Here is a 25,621-nt window from a genome sequence, read left to right as displayed (position 1 = left end):
GGGAACAGCCAAATGGAAGAGATGCAGAACGCAAGGTTTGGGGGAAGGAGCTCAGAGCTTCCATATGCCTTCTCTGGGCCCTCCACCCTCCCAGCACACCTGTGTGTTCACCAACCTGGCATCTCCCCAAATTCTGTTGTTCAAGAGATTTTATAATTTAATCTCAGCCCCCCTCTCTCTGGAGGTCAGGGGATGGGCCTGATAGTTCTCACCCTCTAATCGCTGTTTGGTCCTTCTGGTATCCAGCCCACATCATGAAGCTGTCTAGAGGCCCCACGCTGAGTCAGCTCATTAGCATAAGCTCAGATACAGTGGAAAGGGGCTCGTTATGAGTATCAAAAGACACTCCTATCCTCAGTAAATTCCAAGGGTTTTAGGAGCTCTGCGCCAGGAACCTAGAGCAAAGACCAAATATATATTTTTATTATACCACAGATAAATAAATGGGAAGTAGATGTTAGAGCATTTTAGCAGAGCTCTGGAGTCCACATTATAAGGGTCCCATTTTACATGTTTAATAAGCAAGAAGAATGTGCTCATTAAGAGGTGCAAAGGTGGTTTTGAATACTGCCATGCAGTAACAATAAGAGGCAAAGGCATGTGTGCATTTATTCGTTAACCTGTGCTTGGTGACTGATGATCTAGTTGTTTTCTCTTAGCATTTGTACAGGGGTTCACAGATTAGCTATCAATTAAATCAATTTAGTATTGGGGCCAGTGTAAGTTAATGAAAGATTTGAACATTGCTTTTAAGGTAATACACTACAGAACAATGTGATTTTTATTGATATAAAAAAGTTTGTCAGAATTTTATAATTCAATTAGAGTGAGTCTGTAATCTTATATTTTCACAGTCTTACACTTGGAAGTTATGTCAACTTTCTGATGAGTGAAACTCATGTAGACAGTTTAGAAAATTCAGATTAACTAGGTTCTCCTTGAGAAAACAAACCCAAGGCTTAGAAATCATGTATGCTGTGTTACATGCCACACTGCTAGCACATCGGGGAATGGACATAGAGCCTTTTTTTTTTTTTTTTTTTTGTGGTACGCGGGCCTCTCACTGTTGTGGCCTCTCCTGTTGCGGAGCACAGGCTCCGGATGCGCAGGCTCAGCGGCCATGGCTCGTGGGCCCAGCCGCTCCGCGGCATGTGGGATCTTCCCCGACCGGGGCACGAACCCATGTCCCCTGTATCGGCAGGCGGACTCTCAACCACTGTGCCACCAGGGAAGCCCCATAGAGCCATTTTTAACCAGAGTTATCAAGTCAGTCTGATTTATCCAAGGGTTCACCTGGAGTATGTGAATTTAAATTCTAAATGTAAAGGTGCCTCTAAGTTAGCAGTTTCTGAGAGATGTGTTTTCCTTCCATAGTTATCGAGATGTAATTAACATAAGTTTAAGATGTGTAGTATGATGATTTGATATACATAGCAAATGAAATGATTACCACAATAAGGTTAGTTAACACGTCCATCCCTTCACATAATTACCATTTTTTGATGTGTGGTGAGAACATTTACAGTTACTCTCTTAGCAGCTTTCAAGTATACAGGACTCTGCGGTTAACTGTAGTCACCATGTTGTACATTACATCCCCATAACTTATTTTTCTTATAACTGGAAGTTTGTACTCTTTGACTGATGTCTCCGACCCAGGCAGCTCCTGGCAACCACCAGTCTACTCTCTATGTTGAAGCCTTTTTAGATTTTACATGTAAGTGGATCATATAGTCTGTCTGACTTAATTTCACTTAGTGTAATGTCCTAGTCAACCATGGTGTTCTAAATAGCAGGATTTTCTTCTTCTTTTAATGGCTGAATAGTATTCCATTGTGTGAGAGTGCCTGTATGTGTGTGTTTGTGTGTGTGTACATACACATTTTCTTTATCCATTCATCCATTGATGGACAGTTAGGTTGTTTCCATGTCTTGGCTTTTGTGAATAATGCTGCAGTGAATATGGGGATGCACATATCTTTTTGAGATAGTGATTTCATTTTCTTCGGATATTTACCCAGGAGTGGGAATCCTGGATCATATAGTAGTTCTATTTTTAATTTTTTTGAGGAGTGTCCATACTGTTTTGCATAATCGCTGTACCAATTTACACTCCCACCGACAGTGCACAAGGGTTCCATTTCTGAGATTTTTTTAATTAATTTTTTTTATTGATGCATAGTTGATTTACAATGTTGTCTTAGTTTCTACTGTACAGCAAAGTGAGTCAGTTATATATATATCCACTCCTTTTTAGATTCTGTTCCTATATAGGTCATTACAGAGTACTGAATAGAGTTCCCTGTGCTTTACAGTATGTTCTTATTATCTATTTTATATATAGTCCATTTCTGAGAGATGTTTTTTTTTCCCCCTGAAAAGGCTGGCCACTCTTTGAAGTATCAGAAGTTTCTTTCTTTTCCGGGGATTCTTGATTTCCATTTTTTTTAGATTATGTAAGTTTTTATTATTCTTTAATAAATAGGAGTAGAGGAGTACCACTAGATTTAATAGACTTCATAGTTAATAATTCCTTGCAGAGGTAAGAAAATATACAAATACAATGAAGGGTACTGATATCAAGAATCTGCTGGCTCCATAGGGTTTTCTATTGAATGAGTCTGAATTTTGTGTGTGTGTGTGTTAATCAGCAGAGGGTGTCAAGCTGGTGGGGAAGGGCACAAAATGTATAAGAACACTTCATGAATTTGTGTGTCAGCCTTATGCAGGGGCCGTGCTAATCTTCCCTGTATTGTTACCATTTTAGTATATGTGCTGCCAAAGTGAGCACCTGAATTTCTTTTAATCATCCAAAGTTCCACCACAGTTTTATCCAACCTCAGACAAATCTGGTCAGCATTTTGGTGTCTGGTCTTGCAGTTGGCTTGTGAGATGATGAGGCGCACAGACCCTGGGGCCAGCAGAGGTAGAGCGCTCCTTACTAGCCTAAGGCTCTGGGTGAGATATATGCTCTGAGCACTATCTGGGTGGCAAGAAATGCATTTCAGCAAGGCTAAGATGCCTCAGTAGTAAGACGTGGTATTATTTATCACCAGGAGAGAATGTGCTGCCCATGAATCTGATGCATATCAATTTGACATGCTGAAATTTGCAAAAGGTGCATCTCTGGATTGATGAAACACCTACTTCATAGGGTTATTGAGTTGATTAATGAGTTGATTATGACATGTGCAGAACAGTGCCTGGCTCCCAGTTTGTGCTATTTAAGGGTTTGTGATTCTCACGGTGGTTGTTCAAGTGCAGGCAGGAGTGTCAGTGTCCTGTCGCCATGAGTCCCCTTCACTGAACACAGTGCCTGGCACATAGGAGGTGCCAGTACCTAGGATAAAGGATGTCCCATGTTCCTGTGTTAAATCAGCTTGTGAAGGGACTTGCCTGCCTGAGAGACTGGAACTCCTGTTTTTGATTAAAGGAGTTGCAGCAGGAATGAATTCAAATCTTTTATATCACACATTTATTTTTAAATTCAGTGTTAGAACTTTTAAACATTTTTATCTTATTAAAAAATACTTATATTGCATGCATAGCTTATAGCATTCTAAAGCTAACACAGTTTTCAGCGAAGAGTGAGTTCCTTCCCAGTCCTATTCTTCAGTTACCTCCTTTTATTTACTTTTTTCCTTCTCAGGGGTATTATTACTATTATTAGTATCTTTCCAGAGGTAACTTACGGGCATATAAGTGCATGTATGAAACATACACACTTTATTTTCAGTAGAAATTAAAGCCTTCTAGGATGTGAGGTACACCAGAATTTAGAAGAAATGTACAAAAAATGTGTAACGGTACAGCATTTAGAGTCTAACCCTCAGTCTCTGGCTTGACTTTATTTTATCCTTTTTTGAAATCAGTAAATTGACCCCTCCTGGGCCCAGCTCCGTTGAGTCGAGGAGAGACCAGTGGATGGGTAGGAAGCACAGCCCAGACTGCAGCCAGGCTGCTTTGGCCATGGGTTATTGTGGGCAGTTCTGTGGATCGGAGCTTCCAGATCCTTTTCCACACTGCAGTCCCAGGGATGCATGCTCCTCTGGGGAGACTGAGTGAGTTGTGCAGCATGTGGGTCATTCATTCATTTGCTCATTGATTCACGGACTCATCCGGCTGTTGGTGAGGGTTTCTGGCGCTAGGATGTGGTGGTGAATGAGCCAGGCGTGGCTCCTGCTTTCCTGGAGCTTATATACCAACTGGCACAACAAATAAAAAATGGACAGAGTGGCAGTGGTATGAAGAAAACAACAGAGCGATGCAAGAAGCTGCCAGGGAGGGTCCCTGAGTTGAGAAGCCAAGGCCCCTGCATTTACTCTCGTGTCCCTCACCCTGCCTGTAACAGCTCTGTATCCACCTTGAACCATGAGGACAGGCTCTGTCATTTCACCCTGGTACCCCAGCACCTGGCAGAGTACAATATATACAGGAGAGATCCAATCAGAATTTGTGTCATGAGTTAGTGAGTTGTCTTGTCATGGCTTCAGGCTGATTAGGGCTGTACCAATTCCCCAGTGGAGGATGCGACACTGAAGATGAGTGCCCTTTTATGTGTCACTCAGATGGATGCTTTCAGCTTTTTAACTATTCATGCCTGCTGAGAGGTCTTCCTTAATTTTATTTCTCCATCTTTTAAAATCCCATTTATTGGGAATTCCCTGGCAGTCCAGTGGTTAGGACTCGGTGCTCTCACTGCTGGGGCCCTGGGTTCGATCCCTGGCTGGGGAATTAAATCCCATAAGCCATGCGGCATGGCCAAAAAAAGAAAAAATCCTATTATCAACTTGATGGATCACTTTATTTTTCACGTGAGAATTAAATTTTTCTGTTAAATGAATATAGGCATCTTTTTTCCCTAATCTGCTCCTAAAATCTTTGAATTGTTTGTGAAGTTGCCATGTTACCAGTACTACATCCCTAATCAAATGAGCTAGACATAATAAATATTGCACTGTATCTTTATAATACAATGGAGTTAAGGGAAATTTGAATGGCCACTTCTGTGTTTGTGTTCCATTAGAAAGTTTTCACACCTAAAATCTCTTAAAATTATACTTGTACTTCTTTGTAAATAGAAAAAAAATTTCAATGTCATATAAAAACATATACTGTATCTCTTTTTAGCTAATGTTTGATTAATTGGGACCTTTAGTGTAATGGTTAATTTTATGTATCAACTTTGCTAAGCCGTGGTGCCCAGGTATTTATTAGATCAAGTAATATTCCACATAGCTCTGTGAAGGTGATTTTTGGATGAGACTCACATTTAAATCCATGGACGTTGGGGCTTCCCTGGTGGCGCAGTGGTTAAGAATCCGCCTGCCAATGCAGGGGACACAGGTTCGGGCCCTGGTCCAGGAAGATCCCACATGCCATGGAGCAACTAAGCCTGTGCGCCACAACTACTGAGCTTGCGCTCTAGAGCCCGTGAGCCACAGCTACTGAGCCCATGTGCCGCAACTACTGAACCCCACGTGCCTATAGCCCGTGCTCCACAACAAGAGAAGCCATGAGAGGCCCGAACACCGAAACGAAGAGTAGCCCCCTCTCACTGCAATTGGAGAGAGCCTGTGCACAGCAGTGAAGACCCAACACAGCCAAAAATAAATAAATAAACAGATAAATTTATTAAATAAATAAATAAATCCATGGACTTTGAGTAAAGCAGATTACCCTTCGTAATGTGGGTGGGCCTCATCCAATCAGTTGAAGAGCCTGAATAGAGAGAAGACTGACCTTCCTCTAGCAAGAAGGAATCCTGTCTCCAGATTGCCTTTGGACTCAAACTGTAACATCAGCTGTTCCCTGGGTCTTCAGCCTGCTGGCTTGCCCTGCAGATTTTGGCATTGAATCCCCACAATTATGGAAGCCAATTCCTCAAAATAAATCAATCTGTTTCCCTCACCACCTTCAACATGCACATACTCCACCCACCTCCGCCACACACCCCTGCTCTGTTTCCGTGGAGAATCCTCGCTAATACACTTAGATACCCATACAGTCTGTTTTTTGAGAAGCATATGTTAGTGAATAAGCTTTCTTCAAAACACAGTTGAACCTTGTTGAACAGTAGAATGCAGGTCTCCCTGATGGTGGCCCTGGGCTGTTCCAGGAGCGCCCCTCCAGCTGTGGCCCCGACCCACCTGTGGGCAGCTGCACAGAAGAGGTGCCTCCTACCTCTATTTTGCTGTGGCCCCTGGGCCCCAAGCCTTTCTGCCTTGGCACTCCTCTTTCTGTAGGTCCTGGAGACAGTGATTTGAGTGGAAATCTCACTGGGTGGTTGTAAAAAACCTCCTCACTGTAACTGACAGGAATGTGTTAAAGTTATCCAGTCCTGGTTCCATCTCCTGGAATCTGCTCGTCTCCTTCAGGGTATTGCCCTGGAACCTCAGGAAGGTCAGCTACCCTGCCACCCCCTGTCCCCAGCTTTCCATAATCTGTGATGTGTGGGTGTTCCATAACAGTTTATGTTCTGTTTGTTTTCTCTCTGTAAACTTTGAGCCCTGCGTTGATGAAAAGGAGAGCTGACAAATACTGGAGGTACTGTGCGTGTTGTCGTGGAGCTGCTTGTGGAGCTCTTCTTGGTGGTTTTTGCATCCTCGTGACTTCCTCCCGCCTTTGCTATTGTAAATGTTCTCATTTATGCTCCTGAGAATAAAACTTGGGGTGTGCTTAGTGATGCTTCTTGTCTGCTTCCTGATGAATTGTCAAAGGTTTTTACCCTGGATGAGAGATTATATGGCTGGTATTTAAATGAGCATTTTGAGTTCTTTTTTTTGTTTGTAAAATTTATAGCAAGGTGCACATCAGGGGTTGCAGACTTTCTCTAAAGGACCAGGTAGTAAATATTTTAAGCTTTGGGGACCCTAACTATTTGGTAATTATGGAACCCTGCCGTTGTGCCAGAGCAGCCATACGCAAAACTAAGTGCACGCCGACATGTGAATGCTTTCATCACAAAATATTATTCTTCTTTTGATTACTTTTCAATCATTTAAGAATGTAAAATCTTTTCTTAGCTTTTGGACCATACATAAACCAGCCTTGGGCTGGAGTTCGCTCCCAGCCTTATAGGTGGACCCCACCGGTGAGCAGGGCCTACCTAGCAGTTAGAGCCAGCACCGTGTTCTAACCCGAGCTCTGTGGCTGGGCTACACTGTGAGGTACAGTTTCTTCCGCATCTCTGAGCTGGAGACAAAAACCTGCCTCCTTGAATAATTGTTTGTAAGGATTAAAAAGGATAATGCCCTGTTGTTTGGCCAGATACTTTGTATAGTACATGTAAGCTTATTTTCATTTTCCATTAGCTGCTGCCTTTTTGTCCCCTCTACTTAAGTCCTACCTTTTTGGGAGGTGGTCTGTCTTGGTGAGTATTCAGTGTGTACTTTAGAAAGAATACCTGTTCTGCTGTTGTTGGGTGGTGCGTTGTATAAAATGTTGATCACTTATTCAGGTATATGCCATTGCTGTTACTCATTCTTCATTCTGGTTGTTCCAGGTTTCCTTCTGGTATTGTTTCCCTTATCTTAAGATAATTTAGTAATTCTATTGGAACAGGTCTGCTGACTACAGATTCTCTTAGTTTTTCTTCATTTGAGAATGATGGATATTTTTGTTAGATACAGCATTCTGATTGATAGTTGTTTTGTTTCAGCACGTTAAAAGTGTAGAACGTTACTTTCAGGCCTTATACCACAGTTGGCCTTCTGATGCTATGACATCAGTTTAAACTTTGGTGATGACTGTGACTTTTAGGGAAGAGGAGAATTGCCCCCTAGGAAATGAGTTGGCATTGACCAGGAGAGGGAGGACCCCATGGTGAGGCAGTTGTCAAAAGCATGAACTTTACAAGTCTCCTCTATTATTGTTAATACAGGCGATTGAGTGACCCGTGTGCCATTGGTGTGGGGGAGTATGCCTCCCCAGGGTGCGTCAGTTTCGGTTGCTCAGTGCTTGTGGCAATAGTGACAAAATTCCATTTGCCACATTGTAACTTAAATAGTTCTTTGAGGAGTCTATTATGCATCTCAGTAAACTTGCTGCCTCCCCCTATAGGGGAGGTAGAAGTGTCATTGAATGCCTTCTTTAAGAGCCAGCATGTGTATTCTGAGAAGCAGAATGAGTGCCTTGGTCACTATCAGTAATGTCTGGAACTCTAAAGGGGTAAGGAGTGTCCTTGTCCTTACAAGGATAAGGCAATTGAGGCCTCATATTGTGGTCTTAATATATGTAGAGACTTTGATTTATATTTTGGGTATCTGTGAGGGAAGAGATTCCTAGGGTCCTTGAGCCCAAAAAAAGCAACTCTAAAAGGCTGTGTCCCAAGGGTTTGTAAAAATGTGCACCTGGGGCCAGGCTTTGTTCTCAGGAAAGCTCATGACCAGCAGTTTCCACGCTGATGAGGTACAGTATAGTGCAGGGCTGAGAAGGGCAGTTTCTTGCATCTGCAGCCCCAGGGTAACAGCTAGTCATCATATGTGGTCCAGAGACCCCAGGGGGCATGAGAGAAGGTTGCTGAAGCCTCTTCAGTGAAGGAGTCTCTGAGGGTGCTAAGGGGGGGCGTATCTGTATTAATTCCCTAGGGATGCTGTAACAAAGTACCACTGACTAGGTGGCTTAAACAACAGAAATGTATTGTCTCACAGCTCTGGACCCTGCAGGTCCAAAATCAGGGTGACGGCAGGGTTGTTTCCTTCTGAGGGCTGTGAGAGAAGGCTCTGTTCTGAGGCATTCTCCTTGGCTTGTAGGCGGTCATATTCTCCTTGTGTCTTCATATTGTCTTTCCTCTGTGCATATCTTTCCATGCTTAAATTTCCTCTTTTTGTAAGGACACCAGTCACGTTGGATTAGGGCCCACCCTAATGACCTCATTTTAATTTGATTATCTTCAAAGACCTTAGTTTTATAAATAAGGTCACATTCCCAGGTACTGGAGGCTAGGACTTGAACATCTTTTGGGAGGATACGATTCAACCCATAAACAGGTGCTGTGTTTGTCAAGCCAATTTGTAATTGCTAAATACTTAGTTTAATTTTTTAAAAAAGTTTATTTATTTATTTATTGGCTGCGTTGGGTCGTCTTTGCTGCGTGTGGCCTTTCTCTAGTTGCGGTGAGTGGGGGATACTCTTCATTGCGGTGTGCAGGCTTCTCATTGTGGTGGCTGCTTTTTGTTGCAGAGCATGGGCTCTAGGTGCACGGGCGTCAGTAGTTGTGGCTCGCCGGCTCTAGAGCGCAGGCTCAGTAGTTGTGGCACACGGGCTTAGTTGCTTCACGGCCTGTGGGATCTCCCCTGATCAGGGCTCGAACCTGAGTCCCCTGCATTGGCAGGCAGACTCTTAACCACTCACTGCACCACCAGGGAAGTCCCACTTAGTTTAATTTTAATTTATTACTCATTGTGTCGGTGTCCATGCCCACCATGGGATATTTTAGGGCAATGGGTGCTGTGACCATGGGGAGTTTAAGGCAATAATAGTTGTGATGGTTAAGGCGAAGCAAATTTATTTGTCTTCTAGATTATATGAAGTAATTCCCCTAAGATTATATGGGCTGCCTTGTTTAGATTTAGTGGGATCCCCAGCTATACATGTAATTTGAGCCCCAGTATTGATTTAAATTCATGAAGGTTTGCCAGTTGGTACATTTCAGCAGATACTTAAGTTAAATCAGAACCTGTGTTATGGTGGCACCAAAGCCCTTTGTCTTCGTTTTTTTTTTCTTTTTGGCAGTACGCGGGCCTCTCACTGCTGTGGCCTCTCCCGTTGCGGAGCACAGGCTCCGGATGCACAGGCCCAGCGGGCGCAGCCACTCCGCGACATGTGGGATCCTCCCAGACCGGGGCACGAACCTGCGTCCCCTGCACCGGCAGGCAGACTCTCAACCACTGTACCACCAGGGAAGCCCTGTCTTTTTATTGTATAAGTTCTTGCAGTAAACTCTGGAGTTCCACTTGGGTTAAATTGTGGACCTTTGTTTCAAATTTAATTTGTTTTTCTCCAGAAAGCTTCAGTATTGTCAGGGTAAGGGGACTCCCCATGGTGAAGGTTACTTTATAGGGTTTAAGGATGCTGGGCTTACATTGGGCTTGAGTTAACCACTTTGCTGTGCCCATGGCTGCCTTGGGTGTTTTCTCTACAACTTTGGGGATCAGGCTCTTTGTTGTGACAGAGGCAGCAGAGTGGTGTCATGGGAGAGTACTGGACCTACAGCCCAGAGGTGGATGCATGGACACCATCCTCTGCTGCAGCCTTGCCTTTTCCCAGAGTGCACCCTTCTTCTCCCTCTGCCCCTCTCTCCCTCCTCCCCCTCCTCTCCACATTTCCTCAGTAGTTTAGATTTCTAGCCAAATAAAGGCCAGGCTTTCGGTTCCTGTCCCGGTCCAGTCACTCATAGTGAGGATCTTCTGGGTGTTTCCAGGGAAGAGTTGGGGTCCTGATGGCCCACCTCTTCTTCCAGGGAATGCCAGCCAACCTCCCCAGGGTTGGGATCCACAGCCAGTCTGGTCATTTTGTCTTTGCCTTGATGAGGATCAAATGGGGTGACATGAGAGCTGTGGCCAGGTCCCCCACACAGATGCTGTGCTGGTACTCCCTGGTCACAAAGCAGGCTGGAGGTGAGCTTCTGAGCTTTACTGAGGATGGAACTGAAGCTAAGAGACAATAAACAGTGCTTCATTGCTTGTAAAAAGATTGAATTCCAATAATCAGGTTGCCAGTCCCCATGGACACTTCTCTCACACTTGTGAAAAAAACAAAAATTAACAAATCTCTCTTCTTAGTCACAAAACTCAGTAATGATTATTTCATGATTTAAGTTTTAGTGAAAAGATGAACAATTTGTGAAAAACAGAAGTGCCAAAGTTATTTGGCCTTTCTCTCACTTGTCTTATCTTTTTAAAAAGATTTATTTACTTCTGCATGACCTTAATTTGTTACAGTGAGAGTGCTTATGATAGCTAAAATAGCCATTGTTTGGTCGGTTGCATTTGCATTGTCTTATTAACGTTTTACCTTCTACGCCAGTGGTCCTTAAACCTGGTGGAATATTAGGAATATCTTGGAACTTAATGCTGGTGCCCAGGCCATGCCCTGGACCAACTGAATCAGAATCTCTGGTGATAGAACTGAGGCTTGGTATTAAAAATGTGTGTGTGTGTGTGTGTGTGTGTGTCCCTCACCCCCTGCTTCTGATGTATGATAGGGTTGAGAACCTGATTCTGAGCCTGACTTTTTCTGTGACTTCAAGCAAATCTGTACTTAATTTAGAGGCGCTGTGTGGTTTTACATCTGTAATGTATGAAAAGTACACATTACAAAAAAATCTATATTTAATGCCCAGGAGCTTGTTGGATATCTTTTTTTTTTTCTTTTGGGCTGTGCCTCTTGGCTTGTGGGATCTCAGTTCCTTGACCAGGGACTGAACCTGGGCCCTCGGCAGTAAGAGCACAGAGTCCCAACCACTGGACCGCTAGGGAACTCCCTGGATATTTCTGTAAATGGGGGAGGTACTGTTAACCATAGCTGTTGCAGGAGGTTGAAAGAATGGGACACATGAGGTGTACAGGGGCCTTTTCTTGGGCCTCAGGGGCAGAGGGTTGAGTTAATTACACTGGTCAGTTCCTGGCACACCATTTCCAAATCCATATTTTTAGGTGTTTTCTTTGTAATGTATTTGTTTTTATGCCATTTAAAACATACTGTTGTACAATGTGCATGCATTGTAAGTTTGTGTACATGGAGAGTGTGTGGTTCTTTAGCCCAAGCACTGTATTTTTAAGTTGTGTCCAAGGTCATTAGACTGCTGCGGGTCTCTGTCTTCCACCTCCTCCCAATCCCAGGCCTGTGTGAGAGCTCTGTGGGCATAGCCCCTCGGGACGACTGGAGGACCTTCCATGTAACTCAGCTGTACCAGATTGCTCTCCAGGTAGGCTGCGGGGTCCACCCTCCCACCAGCTGTGTCTGAAGATTTGTGCCTCCAGCCCTACATTTCTACTGACACTTGGCATTATTTAGTTACTGAACTCATCATTGAGGGCTTATTCCCTGGCATGCATTGTTCTAGGCATTTGGGATATATCAGAGAGCAAAACCAGATGAAAAAGGAAAAAAAAATTACTGCTTTGGAGCTTATATTTTAGCTTTCTAACAGTTGTGAATTTGGTGAGTGTAAAGTAATATAATACTTCATTATTTTAATTTATATTTTTCTAAATATGAATTTGAGTATCTTTTCATAGCATTAGCTGTTTGGGGTTCCTTCTGTTGGATATCTGATATTTTTCTGATAGAATTTAGGAGTTTCTTTTGTCCCTTGTTGGTTTTAGGTATTTTTAGATACTCCTTACTGTTTGTGATATGATATATTCTCTTTCACAGATTTAGATGTACAGTTGATGCTGGCAACATGGGTTTGAACTGTACCGGTCCACATATAAGCAGATTTTTTTTTTCAGTAGTAAATACTGCAGCACTGCATGATCCTTGGTTTTTGGAGTTGCTGGACTCAGAGGAACTTCACATGTGGAGGGCTGACTATAAGTTACATGCGGATTTTTGACTGCACACATTGTTCAGGGGTCAACTGTATATTTCTAATTATGTCATTTAGAAAATAGTTCATTTAGTAAGGGCTTTCTAGGCTAGGATACATTTACACCTCTATGTTAATATTAGTTCTCTCTTAACTTACTGTGTAAGGAGTTTCATGACATTTTTTCTTGACTGAAACTTGTCAGTGGCCTAAAGTCGTGGTTCTCACGTTTCTGCTGTATTGCAGTGCTCCTGAATTACGCTCCCTCAGTGGTAGTGGCCCTGTGTAGCACTGGTTCTCAGTTGGTGGTGGAGTAGGGCAATGTATAGAGTTGAAAATGATCATTGAATCATACTCTGATTCCACATCCTCCCTTCCCGTGGACACACAGCAGTTGGGAATCACTGGATGAAAACAGTTAACGTTAATATCAAAGACTAAGTTTCTTAGTTGTGAGATGTAGTAAGAAATTAGAATATTTTGGAAGACATGCTTCAAAGAACAATTGGAATATCGATTTTTTAAATTAAAAGGGTCACTGGGCTATTCATTACTTAATAAATCACACTGTTTCTGTTATGTTGATGAGTCATGTAATTTTTTTTTCCCCAACCATCAAATGGTCAGCTAATGATGTGTGTTGTAACTTAACCTTTCCATTTCTGGGAGCGACTGGGAAAGAGATGTTACATTTTAAAAAGCAATTTATACATGTACATTTAAAAAATTTTTTCCAGATGATGGTGTTGGCAAGTAGATGTTACATTTTAAAAAGCAATTTATACACTTAAATTTTTTAAAATTTTTCCAGATGATGGTGTTGATATGCAGATTGGAACAAAGAAAGAAGATCTAAATGACAAAGAGAAAAAAGAAGAGGAAGAAACTCCTGCACCTGCATATAGGGCCAAATCAATCCTAGAGAGCTGGGTGTGGGGCAAGCAACCAGGTATTATGATCTTCTGAACTATTGGTACTTTGGAACGATTGATCCAGCACTCATTTTCTAGATAGAGTAGGTGGACTTTTTTTTGGTCATAGAATTTTTAAAAATTAAACTTAAAATTTTTTTATATTGTAATAGACTGTGCATAACATACATTTTACCATTTCAGTCAGTTTTAAGTATACAGTTCAGTGACATTAAATACATTCACACTGTTGTGCAGTTATGACCACTACCCATTTCCAGAGCCTCTTCATCTTCCCAAACTGGAACTCTGTACTTATTAAATGATAACTCCCCTTTCTTCCCTAGCCCCCTGGGAGCCACTAACTTTCTGTTTTTAGGATTTTGACTAGTCTAGTTACCTCATATAAGTGGAATCATTATATTTGTCTTTTTGTATCTGGCTTGTTACTTTATTTAGCATAATGTCTTCAAGATTCATTCATGTTGTAGCATGTGTCAGAATTTCCTTCCTCTTTAAGGCTGAATAATATTCCATTGTATGTATATACCACATTTTGTTCATCCATCTGTGGATGGGCATTTGAGTTGCTTCCACCTTTTGGCTATTGGGAATAGTGCTGCTAAGAACATAGGTGTACACGAGTTAGAGTCTCTGCTTCAATTCATTGCGTATATACCTAGGGGTAAAATTGCTGGATCATGTGGTAATTCTGTGTTTAAGTTTTTTTTCTCCAGTTTTATTGAACTATAATTGACATAAAGTAGTCACAAAGTAGTGTCACAAAGTAGACATAAAGTAGTGTACAGCATAATGGTTTGACTTACAAATATCATGAAATGATTACCACAAAAAGTTCAGTGAACATCCATCATCTCATATAGATACAAAATTAAAGAAATAGAAAAAATATTTTTTCCTTGTGATGAGAAATCTTAGGGTTTCCTCTTCTAACTTCCATATTAACATATAGCAGCATTAATTATCTTTATCGTGTTGTTCATTACATCACTAGTACTTACTTATAACTGGAGGTTTCTGCCTTATGACCCCCTTCAGCCAATTCCCCCTCCCCCCACCCCCTGCCTCTGGTAACCACAAATCCGATCTCTTTTCCTGTGAGTTTCTTTGTTTTTGAAGTAGAATTGACCTACAACATTGTGTTACTCCCTGTTATACGACATAGTGATTTGATATTTCTATACGTTTCAAAATGATCATCACAATAAGTCTAGTTATGATCTGTTACTATACAAAAATGTTACCTAATTACTGACTGTATTCCCCACACTGTATATTTCATACTCATAACTCATTTTTTTATTGAAGTATAGTTGATTTACAATGTTGTATTAATTTCTGCTGTATGGCAAAGTGATTCAGTTATACATATACATACATTCTTTTAAAAATTCTTTTCCATTATGGTTTATCACAGGATACTGAATATAGTTTCCTGTGCTATACAGTAGGACCTTGTTGTTTATCCATTCTATATATAATAGTTTGCATCTGCTAGTCACAAACTCCCAATCCATCCCTTCCCCACTCCTCCCCCTTGGCAACCACCAGTCTGTTCTCTGTGTCTGTGAGTCTGTTTCTGTTTTGTAGATAGGTTCATTTGTGTCATATTTTAGCCCTGACTCATTTCCTTTGCAACTGGTTGTTTGTACCTCTTAATCTTCCTCACCTCCCACTTTTCTCCCTACTGGCAACTACCTGTTTGTCCTCTGTATCTTTGACTCTGTTTAGTTATGTTTATTTATTTGTTTCACTTTTTAGATTCCATATATAAGTGAAATCATACAGTATTTGTCTTTCTCTATCTGACTTATTTCACTTAACGTAATACCCTCTAGGTCCATCCATGTTGTCACAAATAGCAAGATTTCATTCCCTTTTATAGTTGAGTGATATATTGTGTGTGTGTGTGTGTATCTGTATCTATATTTATCACATCTTCTTTATCCATTCATTTATTGATGGGCACATAGGTTGCTTTCATATTTTGGCAATTGTAAACAATGCTGCAATGAACATAGGGGTACTTATATCTTTTCTAATAGGTGTTTTTGTTTTCTTTGTATAAATACCCAGAAGTGGGATTGCTGGATCATATGGTAGTTCTATATTTAATTTTTTGAGACATCTCCATATTGTTGTCCATTGTAGCTGCACCAATTTACATTCCCACAAACAGTGCACAAGGCTTCTCTTTTCTCCACATCCTTGTCAACACTTGTTATTTGTTGCCTTTTTGATAATAGCCATTCTGACAGGTGTGAGGTGGTGTCTATTTCACTGTGGTTTTGATTTGCATTTCCCTGATGATTAGTGATGTTGAACGTCTTTTCATGTGCCTGTTGGCCATTTAAATGTCTTCTTTGGAAAAATATCTGTTCAGATCCTCTGCCCATTTTTTTAATTGGGTAGTTTGTTTGTTTTAATGTTGAGTTAAATGAGTTCTTCGTATATTTTGGATATTAACCCCTTATCAGATATATTGTTTGTAAATGTCTTCTCCTATTCAGTAGGCAGCCTTATCTTTTTTTGTTTTTTTAACATCTTTATTGGAGTATAATTGCTTTACAATGGTGTGTTAGTTTCTGCTTTATAACAAAGTGAACCAGTTATACATATACATATGTTCCCATATCTCTTCCCTCTTGCATCTCCCTCCCTCCCACCCTCCCTATCCCACCCCTCTAGGTGGTCACAAACCACCTAGCTGATCTCCCTGTGCTATGTGGCTGCTTCCCACTAGCTATCTATTTTACGTTTGGTAGTGTATAAGCCTTATCCTTTTGCTGATAGTTTTCTTCACTATGCAGAAGCTTTTTAGTTTGATGTAGTCCCATTAGTTTACTTTTGCCTTTGTTTCCCTTGCCTGAGGAGACATATCCAGAAAGATATTGCTAGGGCCATTGTCAAAGAGTGTACTGCCTGTGTTTTCTTCTAGAAGTTTTATGGTTTCAGGTCTTACATTTAAGTCTTAAATCCATTTTGAATTTTTTTTGTGCATGATGTGAGAGAGTAGTCCAGTTTTGCATGTAGAGGTCCAGTTTTCCCAACATCATGTGTTGAAGAGGCTGTCTTTTTTCCATTGTATATTTTTACCTCTTTTTGATTAATTGCCCATATAAGTATGGGTTCATTCTGGGCTTTCTGTTCTTTTCCATTGATCTATGTGTCTGTTTCTGTGCCAGTACCATACTCTTTTGATTACTGTAGCTTTGTAGTATAGTTTAAAATCAGGGAGCATGATACCTCCAATGTTGTTCTTCTTTCTCAAGAATGTTTTAGCTATTAGGGGTTTTTGTGTTTCCGTACAAATTTTAGAATTATTTGTTTTAGTTTTGTGAAAAATGCCATTGGGATTTTGATAGGGATTGCATTGAATCTGTAGATGGGTAGTATGGTCATTTAAGCAATATTAATTCTCTCAGTATACGAGCACAGTATATCTTTCCATCTGTTTGTGTAGTCTTCGATTTCCTTCATGAGTGTCTTACAGTTTTTTGACTATGGTTCTTTTACCTCCTTAGATTTATTCCTGGGTACTTTATTCTTTTTGATGCAACTGTAAATGGGACTGTTTTCTTAATTTCTCATTCTGGTAGTTCATCATTCATGAGTAGAAATGCAGCAGATTTGTGTTTATTAATTTTGTATCCTAAAACTTTACCAAATTCATTGACAAGTTCTGGTAGTTTTTTGGAGTGTCTTTAGGATTTTCCATGTATGCTGTCATGTCAGTGCAAACAGTGACAGTTTTACCTATTCCTTTACCGTTTGGATTACTTTTTCTTGTTTGATTGCTGTGGCTAGGACTTCACATACTGTGTTGAAAAAAAGTTGTGAGAGTAGGCAACCTTGTCTTATTCCTGATCTTAGAGGAAATGTTTTAGCTTTTCACCACTGAGTATGATATTAGCTCTGGGCTTGTCATATATGGCCTTGATTATATTGAGGTATGGTCCCTCTGTACCCACTTTTGTGAGAGTTTTTATGATAAATGGATATTGAATTCTGTCAAATGATTTTTATCCTTCAGTTTGTTAATGTGGTATAGCACATTGATTTGTGGATGTTGAACCATCCTCGTATCTCTGGAATAAATTCCAATTGATCATGATGTATGATCCTTTTAATGTATTGTTGAATTTGGTTTGCTAATATTTTGTTGAAGGTTTTTTGCATCTGTGAACATCAGGGAAGTTGTCCTGTAATTTTCTTGCCTGGTTTTGGTATCAGGGTAATGCTGGCCTTGTAAAATGAGTTTGGAAGTATTCCCTCATTTTCTGTTTTTCTTGTAAGAGTTTGAGAAGTATCGGTATTAATTCTTCTTTGAAGGTTTTGCATAATTCACCAGTGAAGCCCTCTGGTTCTGGAGTTTTGTTTGTTTGGAGGTTTTTAATCACTGATTCAGTCTCCTTACAAGTAATTGGTCTGGTCATACTTTCTATTTCTTTATGATTCAGTCTTGGCAGTTTGTATGTTTCTAGGAATTTATTTCTTCTAAGTTGTCTTCGTCTTTCTGTGGTACCAGCTGTAACATTTCCACTTTCGTTTATGATTTTATTTATTTGGGCCCTCTTTATTTCTTGGTGATTCTAGCTAACAGTTTGTTAGTTTTGTTTATCTTTCCAAAAAACAACTGTTGGTTTTATTTATCTTTTCTGTTGTCTTTGTAGTCTCTTTCATTTGTTCCCACTCTGATCTTTGTTATTTCCTTCCTTCTAAAAACTTTGGGCTTCATTTGTGTTTTTTTTTTTTTTTTTTTAGTTTCTTGAGGTGTTTATTTAGGCTATCTGGTTTCTTGTTTGAGATTTTTCTTGTTTTTTTGAGGTAGGCATTTATTGTTCTGAACTTCCCTCTTAGAACTGCTTTTGCTACATCCCGTAAGTTTGGGTATGTTGTATTTCCATTTTCATTTGTCTCAAGGTCTTTTTTTGTTTTTCTTTTGATTTCTTCCTTGACCTATTGGTTGTTCAGTAGCATGTTGTTTAATCTCCACATATTTGTGAATTTTCCAGTTTTCGTCTTGTAGTTGATTTCCAGTTTCATAACTTTGTGGTTCAGAAAGATGCTTGATGTGATTTCAGTCTAATTAAATTTATTGTGACCTAATACATGACAGTCTGGAGAATGTTTCATGTGCATTTGAGAAGAATGTGTATTCTGTTACTTTTGGATGGAATGTTCTGTATATATCTGTTAAGGTCATCAGATCTAACATGTCATATGAGGCAGATGTTATTTTAATGATTTTTCTGTCTGGGTGATTTATCTGTTGATGTAAGGGGTGTATTAAAGTCCTGTACTATAATACAATACTATTATTGTATTGCTATCAATTTCTCCCTTTAGGTCTGTTAAGATTTGCTTTATATTTAGTTACTCCTATGTTGGGTGTATAGGTATTTACAAATGTTATATTCTCTTGTTGGACTCACCCCTTTATCATTATGTAATGCCCTTCTTTGTCTCTTATTACACTTTTGTTTTAAAATCTATTTATCTGATGTAAGTATAGGTACCCCAACTTTCTTTTGGTTTTCATTTGCATGGAATATCTTTTTCCATCCCTTCACTTTCAGTCTGTGTGTTGTGTCCTTATGTCTGAAGTGAGTCTCTTGTAGGCAGTATATAGATGAGTTCTTTTTTTTTAATCCTTTCAACCACTCTGTGTCTTTTTATTGGTGAATTTACTCCATTTACATTTACAGTTATTGATAACGTTTGTTTTTATTGCTGTTATGATAATTGTTTTATTCCTGGCTGTTTTGTAGTTCTCCTTTGTGATTTGATGATTCTCTTTAATGGTATGCCTAGATTCCTTTCTCATTATCTTTTGTGTATCTACTATAGTTTTTTGCTTTGTGGCTACCATGAAGCTTACATATAACAGCTTGTATTTATAACATTCTATTTATAAATAAACATACGTTTGAACACATTCTAAGCTTTGCATTTTTATCCTCCTCTCCCATGTTTTGTGTATTTGATGTCATAATTTGCAACTTTTTATCTTATATATCCCTTAATTGTTTGTTATAGTTATTTTTACTTCTTTTGTCATTTAACCTTTATACTCAGTTTTTAAGTTATTAATCCACTACCTTTATTATATATTTACTTTTACCAGTGAGATTTATACTTTCAAATGTTTTCTTGTTACTAATTAGTTCTCTTTCTTTTCAGCTTAAAGAACTCTTTTTATCATTTCTATTAAGGCTAGATTAGTGGTGATGAACTCCTTTAACTTTTACTTGTCTAGAAAACTCTTTATCTCTCCTTCACTTGCTACTTGATATGTTTGTTGGGTAAAGAAGTTTTTTTCATTCAGGCTTTGAATATATTATGCCACTCTTTTCTGCCTTGCAAAATTTCTGCTGAAAAATCTACTTACAGACTTATAGGGTTTCCCTTGCATCTAACAAGTTGTTTTTCTCTTGCTGCTGTTAAGATTTTTATCTTATTTTTAACCTTTGACATTTTAATTATGATGTGTTTTGTTGTGGGTGTCTTTAGTTTTCTGTGGTTTGGAACTCTCTGGACTTACTGGATCTCAATGTCTGTTTCCTTCCCCAGGTTAGGGAAGTTTTTTCCTATATTACATCAAATAAGTTTTCTGTCCCTTTCTCTGCCTCTTCTCCTTCTGGGACCCTGTGAAGTCTGCTTGATATTGTGTCGTATATCCCTTAACCTATTTTCACATTTTTTCATTGTTTTTTCTTTTTGTTGCTCTGACTGGGTGAACTACAGTGCCCTGTCTTTGAGTTTACTGAGCTTTTCTGCTGCTTCATGTAATGCGCCATTGAACCCTTCTAGCATGTTTTCAGTTTAGTGCAATTTTATTTTTCCAGTGTATTTTCTCTCCTTATTCGATTGGCAACTTCTGGCTTCTAATTTAGTGATTCATCTTTATTTTTTTCCATTCTACTGTTGAGCCCTTTCACCAAACTTTATTTTGGTTATTAGGTTTTTTGGTTCCAAAATTTCCATTTGGTTCTTTTTTTTTCTTTTTTAAATAAATCTCCTTTTTCTTGTGTTAGGTTTTCTATTTTTTCATATGTTTCAAGTGTGTTTGTTTTTGCTTTTTGGAGCATTTTTTTATTGTGGCTTCTTTAAAATCTTTATGAGAGTATTCTAATGTCTCTGTCGTCTTGGTGTTTCCATCTATTTATTGTCTTTTTAAAATTTATTTTGAGATCATCCTGGCTGTTGATGTGATGAGTGACTTTCTGTTGAAACATGGACATCTTCACGTTATGTTCTGAGACTCTGATTGGTTTTCTGTGACACCATTCTGGCAGGGCAAGAGTGTGCTATACCTTGTTACTGCCAGGAGGGGATGGGAGTTCTGCTGGCTCCCCCCATGGTCTCCATGATTTGTTTCTTTGTTACTTTATTTACTCACCTACTTGTTTCAAGGTATCCTACAATAAATGACTGATTGACTAGGCATTAGGAGTTGGGCAGGGCAAGCACCGTTAGGACATCAGGAAGGAGAGCAGGCTCAAGGGCATGAAGGCTCTCTTTGAGCTTCACGGTTGTCTCTGGGCTTTGCAGCAATGCGGAAGAGAGACGTATTATTATTTCAAAGTAGAAAACATAGTGATTATTCAGGAAGGTAAAGCTTTTCTTAGGCCTGATTTCTGGAAGAAATTCTGCATGGGGCATGTGTAGACAAACTGTCTTTGACAGGGCTTGTCTCAGTGAAGTCTCCTGTATGTATGCAGGGCCTCAGGCACCTCTCAGTGCTGGGCCAAAGGTGATTCTGCAAGGATGCCTGTGAAGGGGTAGGGATGGTACTTCATGTATAAATCTTTCTGCTTCTTCATCTTGAGCCTAGTTTGGAATTTAAAGTATTTTTAAAAAACATTTATTAATGTTTTTCTCATATTTTTCTGTTACATTGCTTTTAGTGTTTCTGAAATCTGTATTTAAAAAAAAATTTTTTTTTCCTTTTTTGGCCATGCCACACAGCATGTGGGATCTTAGTTCCCAGACCAGGGATCGAACCCTCACCCCTTGTATTGGAAGCATGGAGTCTTAGTCACTGGACCACCAGGGAAGTTCCAAAAGTATTTTTCAAAAAAAAAAAGAAAAACACAAAAAGACATATTTTTTCCATCTAGTTTTCTATAATGATTAGCCATTTTAGCTAGTGGAGCTTTCCAGACTTAGCATCCAACCTCTGGTGTCTGGATGTGCATCTCTGTGCCATAGTTCCTGTGTGTGAGGAGGGAAGCTTTGTCCTGGTGGCCTCTCTAGAGAGTGGTGAGGTGTATCCATCTGATGCCTTCTATGATCTCCTTCTCTCCCATAGGAAAAGCATGTTTAGGTCATGGGTAGCTAAAAAATAAATGTCTTCCGTATAGGGGAAGTCAGTAGGTGTGTGACTTTTGTCTCTTGGTATATGAGGCTACCAGGGCGATGACTGTTTTGGCTTCATAGCTAATAAATATCAGAGATAGAAAAACAAGCATAGGACATCTCCTGCTCTCGTTACCACTGGGTGCTTTATTGGTATAGGGGGTTGGTGGAAGGTAACTTAGTTTACAGGTGCTTTATTGGTATAGGGGGTTGGTGGAAGGTAACTTAGTTTACAGTTCAACTTAAGGCAGCTTTATGCTTAATTGTAAGACAAGACTCCTTTTAGTTATTTTCATTCACGTAATTTTCTTCTAGGTACCTAAAAAAAAAGTCCTTAAGTGTAGAAAATTTCAAACATACACAGTAGAGAGAATAGTATGATGAAATACTACTTACCCATAGCACATTCTGACTAGTTACTTCATCTTTCTCTGAAATATTCCATAAATGTATTACCTCTCATCGGTCATGTATGCTGGGCAATTTATTGAAACTGTTTTTATTTTGGATTTGGTTTTATAACATGAAAATACTGGATGTAGTTTTTCTCTCTATCTAGGAAATGTGTTGCTGATAAGGATTGACTTCACAATTTTGTGTTAAAAACTTTTATACCATGTTTACAGAGAGGCAGTATAACATGGTGGCTAAGAGTGGTCTCCCGTGTGCCATACTCAGCTGGGTGACCTTGGGCAAGCACTCTGTGCCTCAGTTTCCTCCTCCATAGAATGCATGCACAGTACTACCTCTTAATGGTGCCTGTGAGGATTACCTAATGTGTGTAAACTGCTTAAAACCGTTCGTGGCACATATTAAGCACTCAGCTATTACCTATTATTGTTACCCATTTTATAATGTTACAACAAACTGTGCCCATGATATTCAGAGGTTGGATGTTTTATCTTGTTTTCTAGAGGTGAATGAACTGAAGGAGTGTCTTTCTGTGTTGGTTAGAGAGCAACAAGCTCTGGCCATCCAGTCAGCCACCACCACCCTTTCAGCCCTGAGGCTCAAGCAGAGACTCGTCGTTTTGGAACGATACTTCATTGCCTTGAATAGAACTGTTTTTCAGGAGACTGTCAAAGTTAAGTGGAAAAGCAGCAGTGTTTCTTTGCCTCCTGTGGACAAAAAAAGGTAATATAATTAAAAAAGAATCCTGATACCAGCTAAATATAAAACTCATGCTGTTTTGTTTAAGAAAGTTTAATTAAGGCTTTCAATATAGTCTGTTTTTGTTTTCTGAAATTTTATTCTTTCTTTCCCTTTTTGTATGTTTCATATAATCTGGAGAATGGCTTTCCCAATTTGCTCATAAAGTAACAGGCTATGCTGTAACCTGTACCATTATTTTAAAGACCCTGTTCTGTCAGTAACTGTAGAAGCCAGTCAAAAGTTTAGATCGGCATGTCTAGATTTGAAAATGGGATCTGAACATTATATTCTTTTTGTTTTGGTACCGGGTAGGGAATTATCACATTGTAGTAGTGCTTAACTAGTTTAGATGCTTCATTTTTTTTCTTCTTAATGTGATTTACTTATTCTTTTCTTACAAGAGATGCTTTTATGGATTCACATGCAGTTGTAAGAAATAATAGAGAGATTCCTTATACCCTTCAGCCAGTTTCCCTAGTTTTTCACTTGCAAAACTGTAGTACAAAAATCACAGCTAGGATATCGACTTTGATACATTGTACCCGTCTTACTCAGATTTCCTATTTTACATGCTTTCAATCCTCTGTGTATGTGTGTATGCATGAGATTTTATCGCAGGTGTAGATTTCTGTCAGCACTGCCACAGGGTATAGGACAAAGACCCTTTTTTATAGCTGCAACCATTAACCTGTTCTCCATGTTTATTATGTAACCTTTTGAGGTTGGCTTTTTCACTCAGCATTATTCCTTTGAGATTCTTCCAAGTAGGTGAATGTGTCATCATTGTTGAGCAGGATTCCACGTATGGATGTACCACATTGTGTTTAACCACTCAACCTTTGAAGGATATCTCAGTTGTTTATCATTTTTGAGTATTTTGAATAAAGCTGCTGTGAATATTTGTGTACAGGTTTTTGTGTGAACTTAAGTTCCATTTCTCTGGAATAAATGCCTAGGGTGCAATTGCTGGGTCTTACGTTTAGGTTTGTAAGACATTTTCGTACTGATTCCGGAATAGCTGTACCATTTCACATTCTCATCCGCCATGTATGAGTGGTTCCATTTCTCCATATCCTCGTCAGCATTTGGTGGTGTTGTCACTTATTTATTTTAGCCATTCTGTTAGATGTGTAGTGTTATCTCCTAAATTTTAGTAGATATCTTTCCCTAATTTCTCGACTTATTTGGATAGTAGTGGGTTTTACCTTTTTCGTAGAACTGGCTGTGGGTTGGATAGTTGATTGGCGTAGATGGGGGTGGGTCCAAGCTATTTCTATTTCTGTTTTCTTAAATAGCTGTAAAATGAAGAGCCACTTGTTGAAGATTTAGCAGTTTTTACACGGTACAGATTTAGGACTGTTTGGCTCTTTCTCCGTGGATGAGGTCGCGATTGGCTGAGGGGAATCCCAGCTTCATGCCTCTCCTGGTACAGCTTTCTTAGAGGGTTGTTTCCTCGTAGAGCTCCCCAAGCACGTATCCTGCACTGTTCAGGATTCATAGACGTGCGCGTACCAGCTGCCTCTGTGGGTCCCCACGTTCCTCACTGCTAATTTGACTTGATATTGTATCTTGGGGAGATCATTCTATATGATTGCCCATTTTAAATAACATTTCTCCCTAATTATGAGAGCAAATTAGAGTAAATTTGGAGAGTGAAGTATATAGTAGAAATACATAACAGTATAAAGTTGAAAATAAAATTTCTTGCTACGTATGATTGAGTTTATATTGTACACACATTTTTATATTCTAGGTTTTTTTAAAAAGGATGATTTTTATGGTTTGTATAACTTCTTAATACGTGCAAAATGAAACCATGTCTTGTTAAATTAACATGTATAAGTAGAAAAATGCTTAAAAAACACGTGAGAATGAAAAGCAGTAAATTCAGGCGGGGTTACCTGCTGAGGTAGGTGGGAGTGTGGGTGAAGGAGAAGAGCACATGAAGGGGCCTGCAGACCTAGCAGCCACATAGCCCTAGGCAGGGGGAGGGCCAGAGCGGATGCCCAGGCCTGGGGCTGAGCGTCGGCACTTGCTGCCTTGTTTTCTGTGTGCTTCTTACCCCTCACCTGCCTTTTCTTTACTTTGTAAATTGAATCCCCCTTTTATGTTTATCTGTTTATTTCATTTATCATCTGTCTTCCCCCAACTAATAATATTAGTTCCCTGAGATTATTTCATGAGTGTTTTAGCAAGTCATTTAAAATTCTTTTTAACTGTCTTTTTTTTTCCCCTCAAAGAGAAAACTTTTCCTTTACAAAGGACATTTGATAAAAGTCTTTAAAGCGTGAAACTAAAAGTCATTTGTGATCCTGCTATCTAAAGAAACCCATTGATCACATTTTGGAACAAATCCTTTCGTATTACTTATTTTATTTTAGAATTTGCACATGCCTCTGACTGACCAATTCCCACAACCCCCCATGTATGTTGTCCGCAGTTCCCGGCCCACAGGCAAAGGGGTGGAAGGCCTTGCGAGAGTTGGATCCCGAGCAGCTCTCTCCTTTGCCTTTGCGTTCTTGCGCAGGGCCTGGCGGTCAGGTACGTGTGCCCCGCGTGTTCTGTTTCCTGCCATATCAGAGGATGTGGGTTCTTTCCTCACTTCTGCCACCACGTGCCCCTGGGTTGATCCCATGTGCTC

At 39.7% G+C, this 25,621-nt stretch overlaps 1 protein-coding gene and 1 non-coding gene across 2 annotated transcripts in view; one reads left to right on the top strand and one right to left on the bottom strand.

Moving 5' to 3' along the window:
- The window catches only part of HERC2 (HECT and RLD domain containing E3 ubiquitin protein ligase 2), a 230,619-nt gene that overhangs the window by 17,920 nt on the left and 187,078 nt on the right, over positions 1-25,621 (top strand). Inside the window, exons 4-6 of the mRNA XM_060153132.1 lie at positions 13,347-13,484; positions 22,743-22,962; positions 25,421-25,521. Coding sequence (XP_060009115.1) covers positions 13,347-13,484; positions 22,743-22,962; positions 25,421-25,521 — 459 coding nt within the window. The remainder of the gene's footprint in view (positions 1-13,346; positions 13,485-22,742; positions 22,963-25,420; positions 25,522-25,621) is intronic.
- Positions 2,685-2,791, bottom strand: LOC132522550 (U6 spliceosomal RNA). Its single transcript, XR_009541288.1, has one exon. It is a non-coding gene; the product is annotated as a U6 spliceosomal RNA (small nuclear RNA).

Source organism: Lagenorhynchus albirostris, chromosome 6 (genome assembly GCF_949774975.1).
Source record: "Lagenorhynchus albirostris chromosome 6, mLagAlb1.1, whole genome shotgun sequence".
NCBI lineage: Eukaryota > Metazoa > Chordata > Mammalia > Artiodactyla > Delphinidae > Lagenorhynchus > Lagenorhynchus albirostris.
The sequence above is the reverse complement of the archived record's forward strand: the minus strand, read 5'-3'. Positions and strand labels throughout refer to the sequence as shown.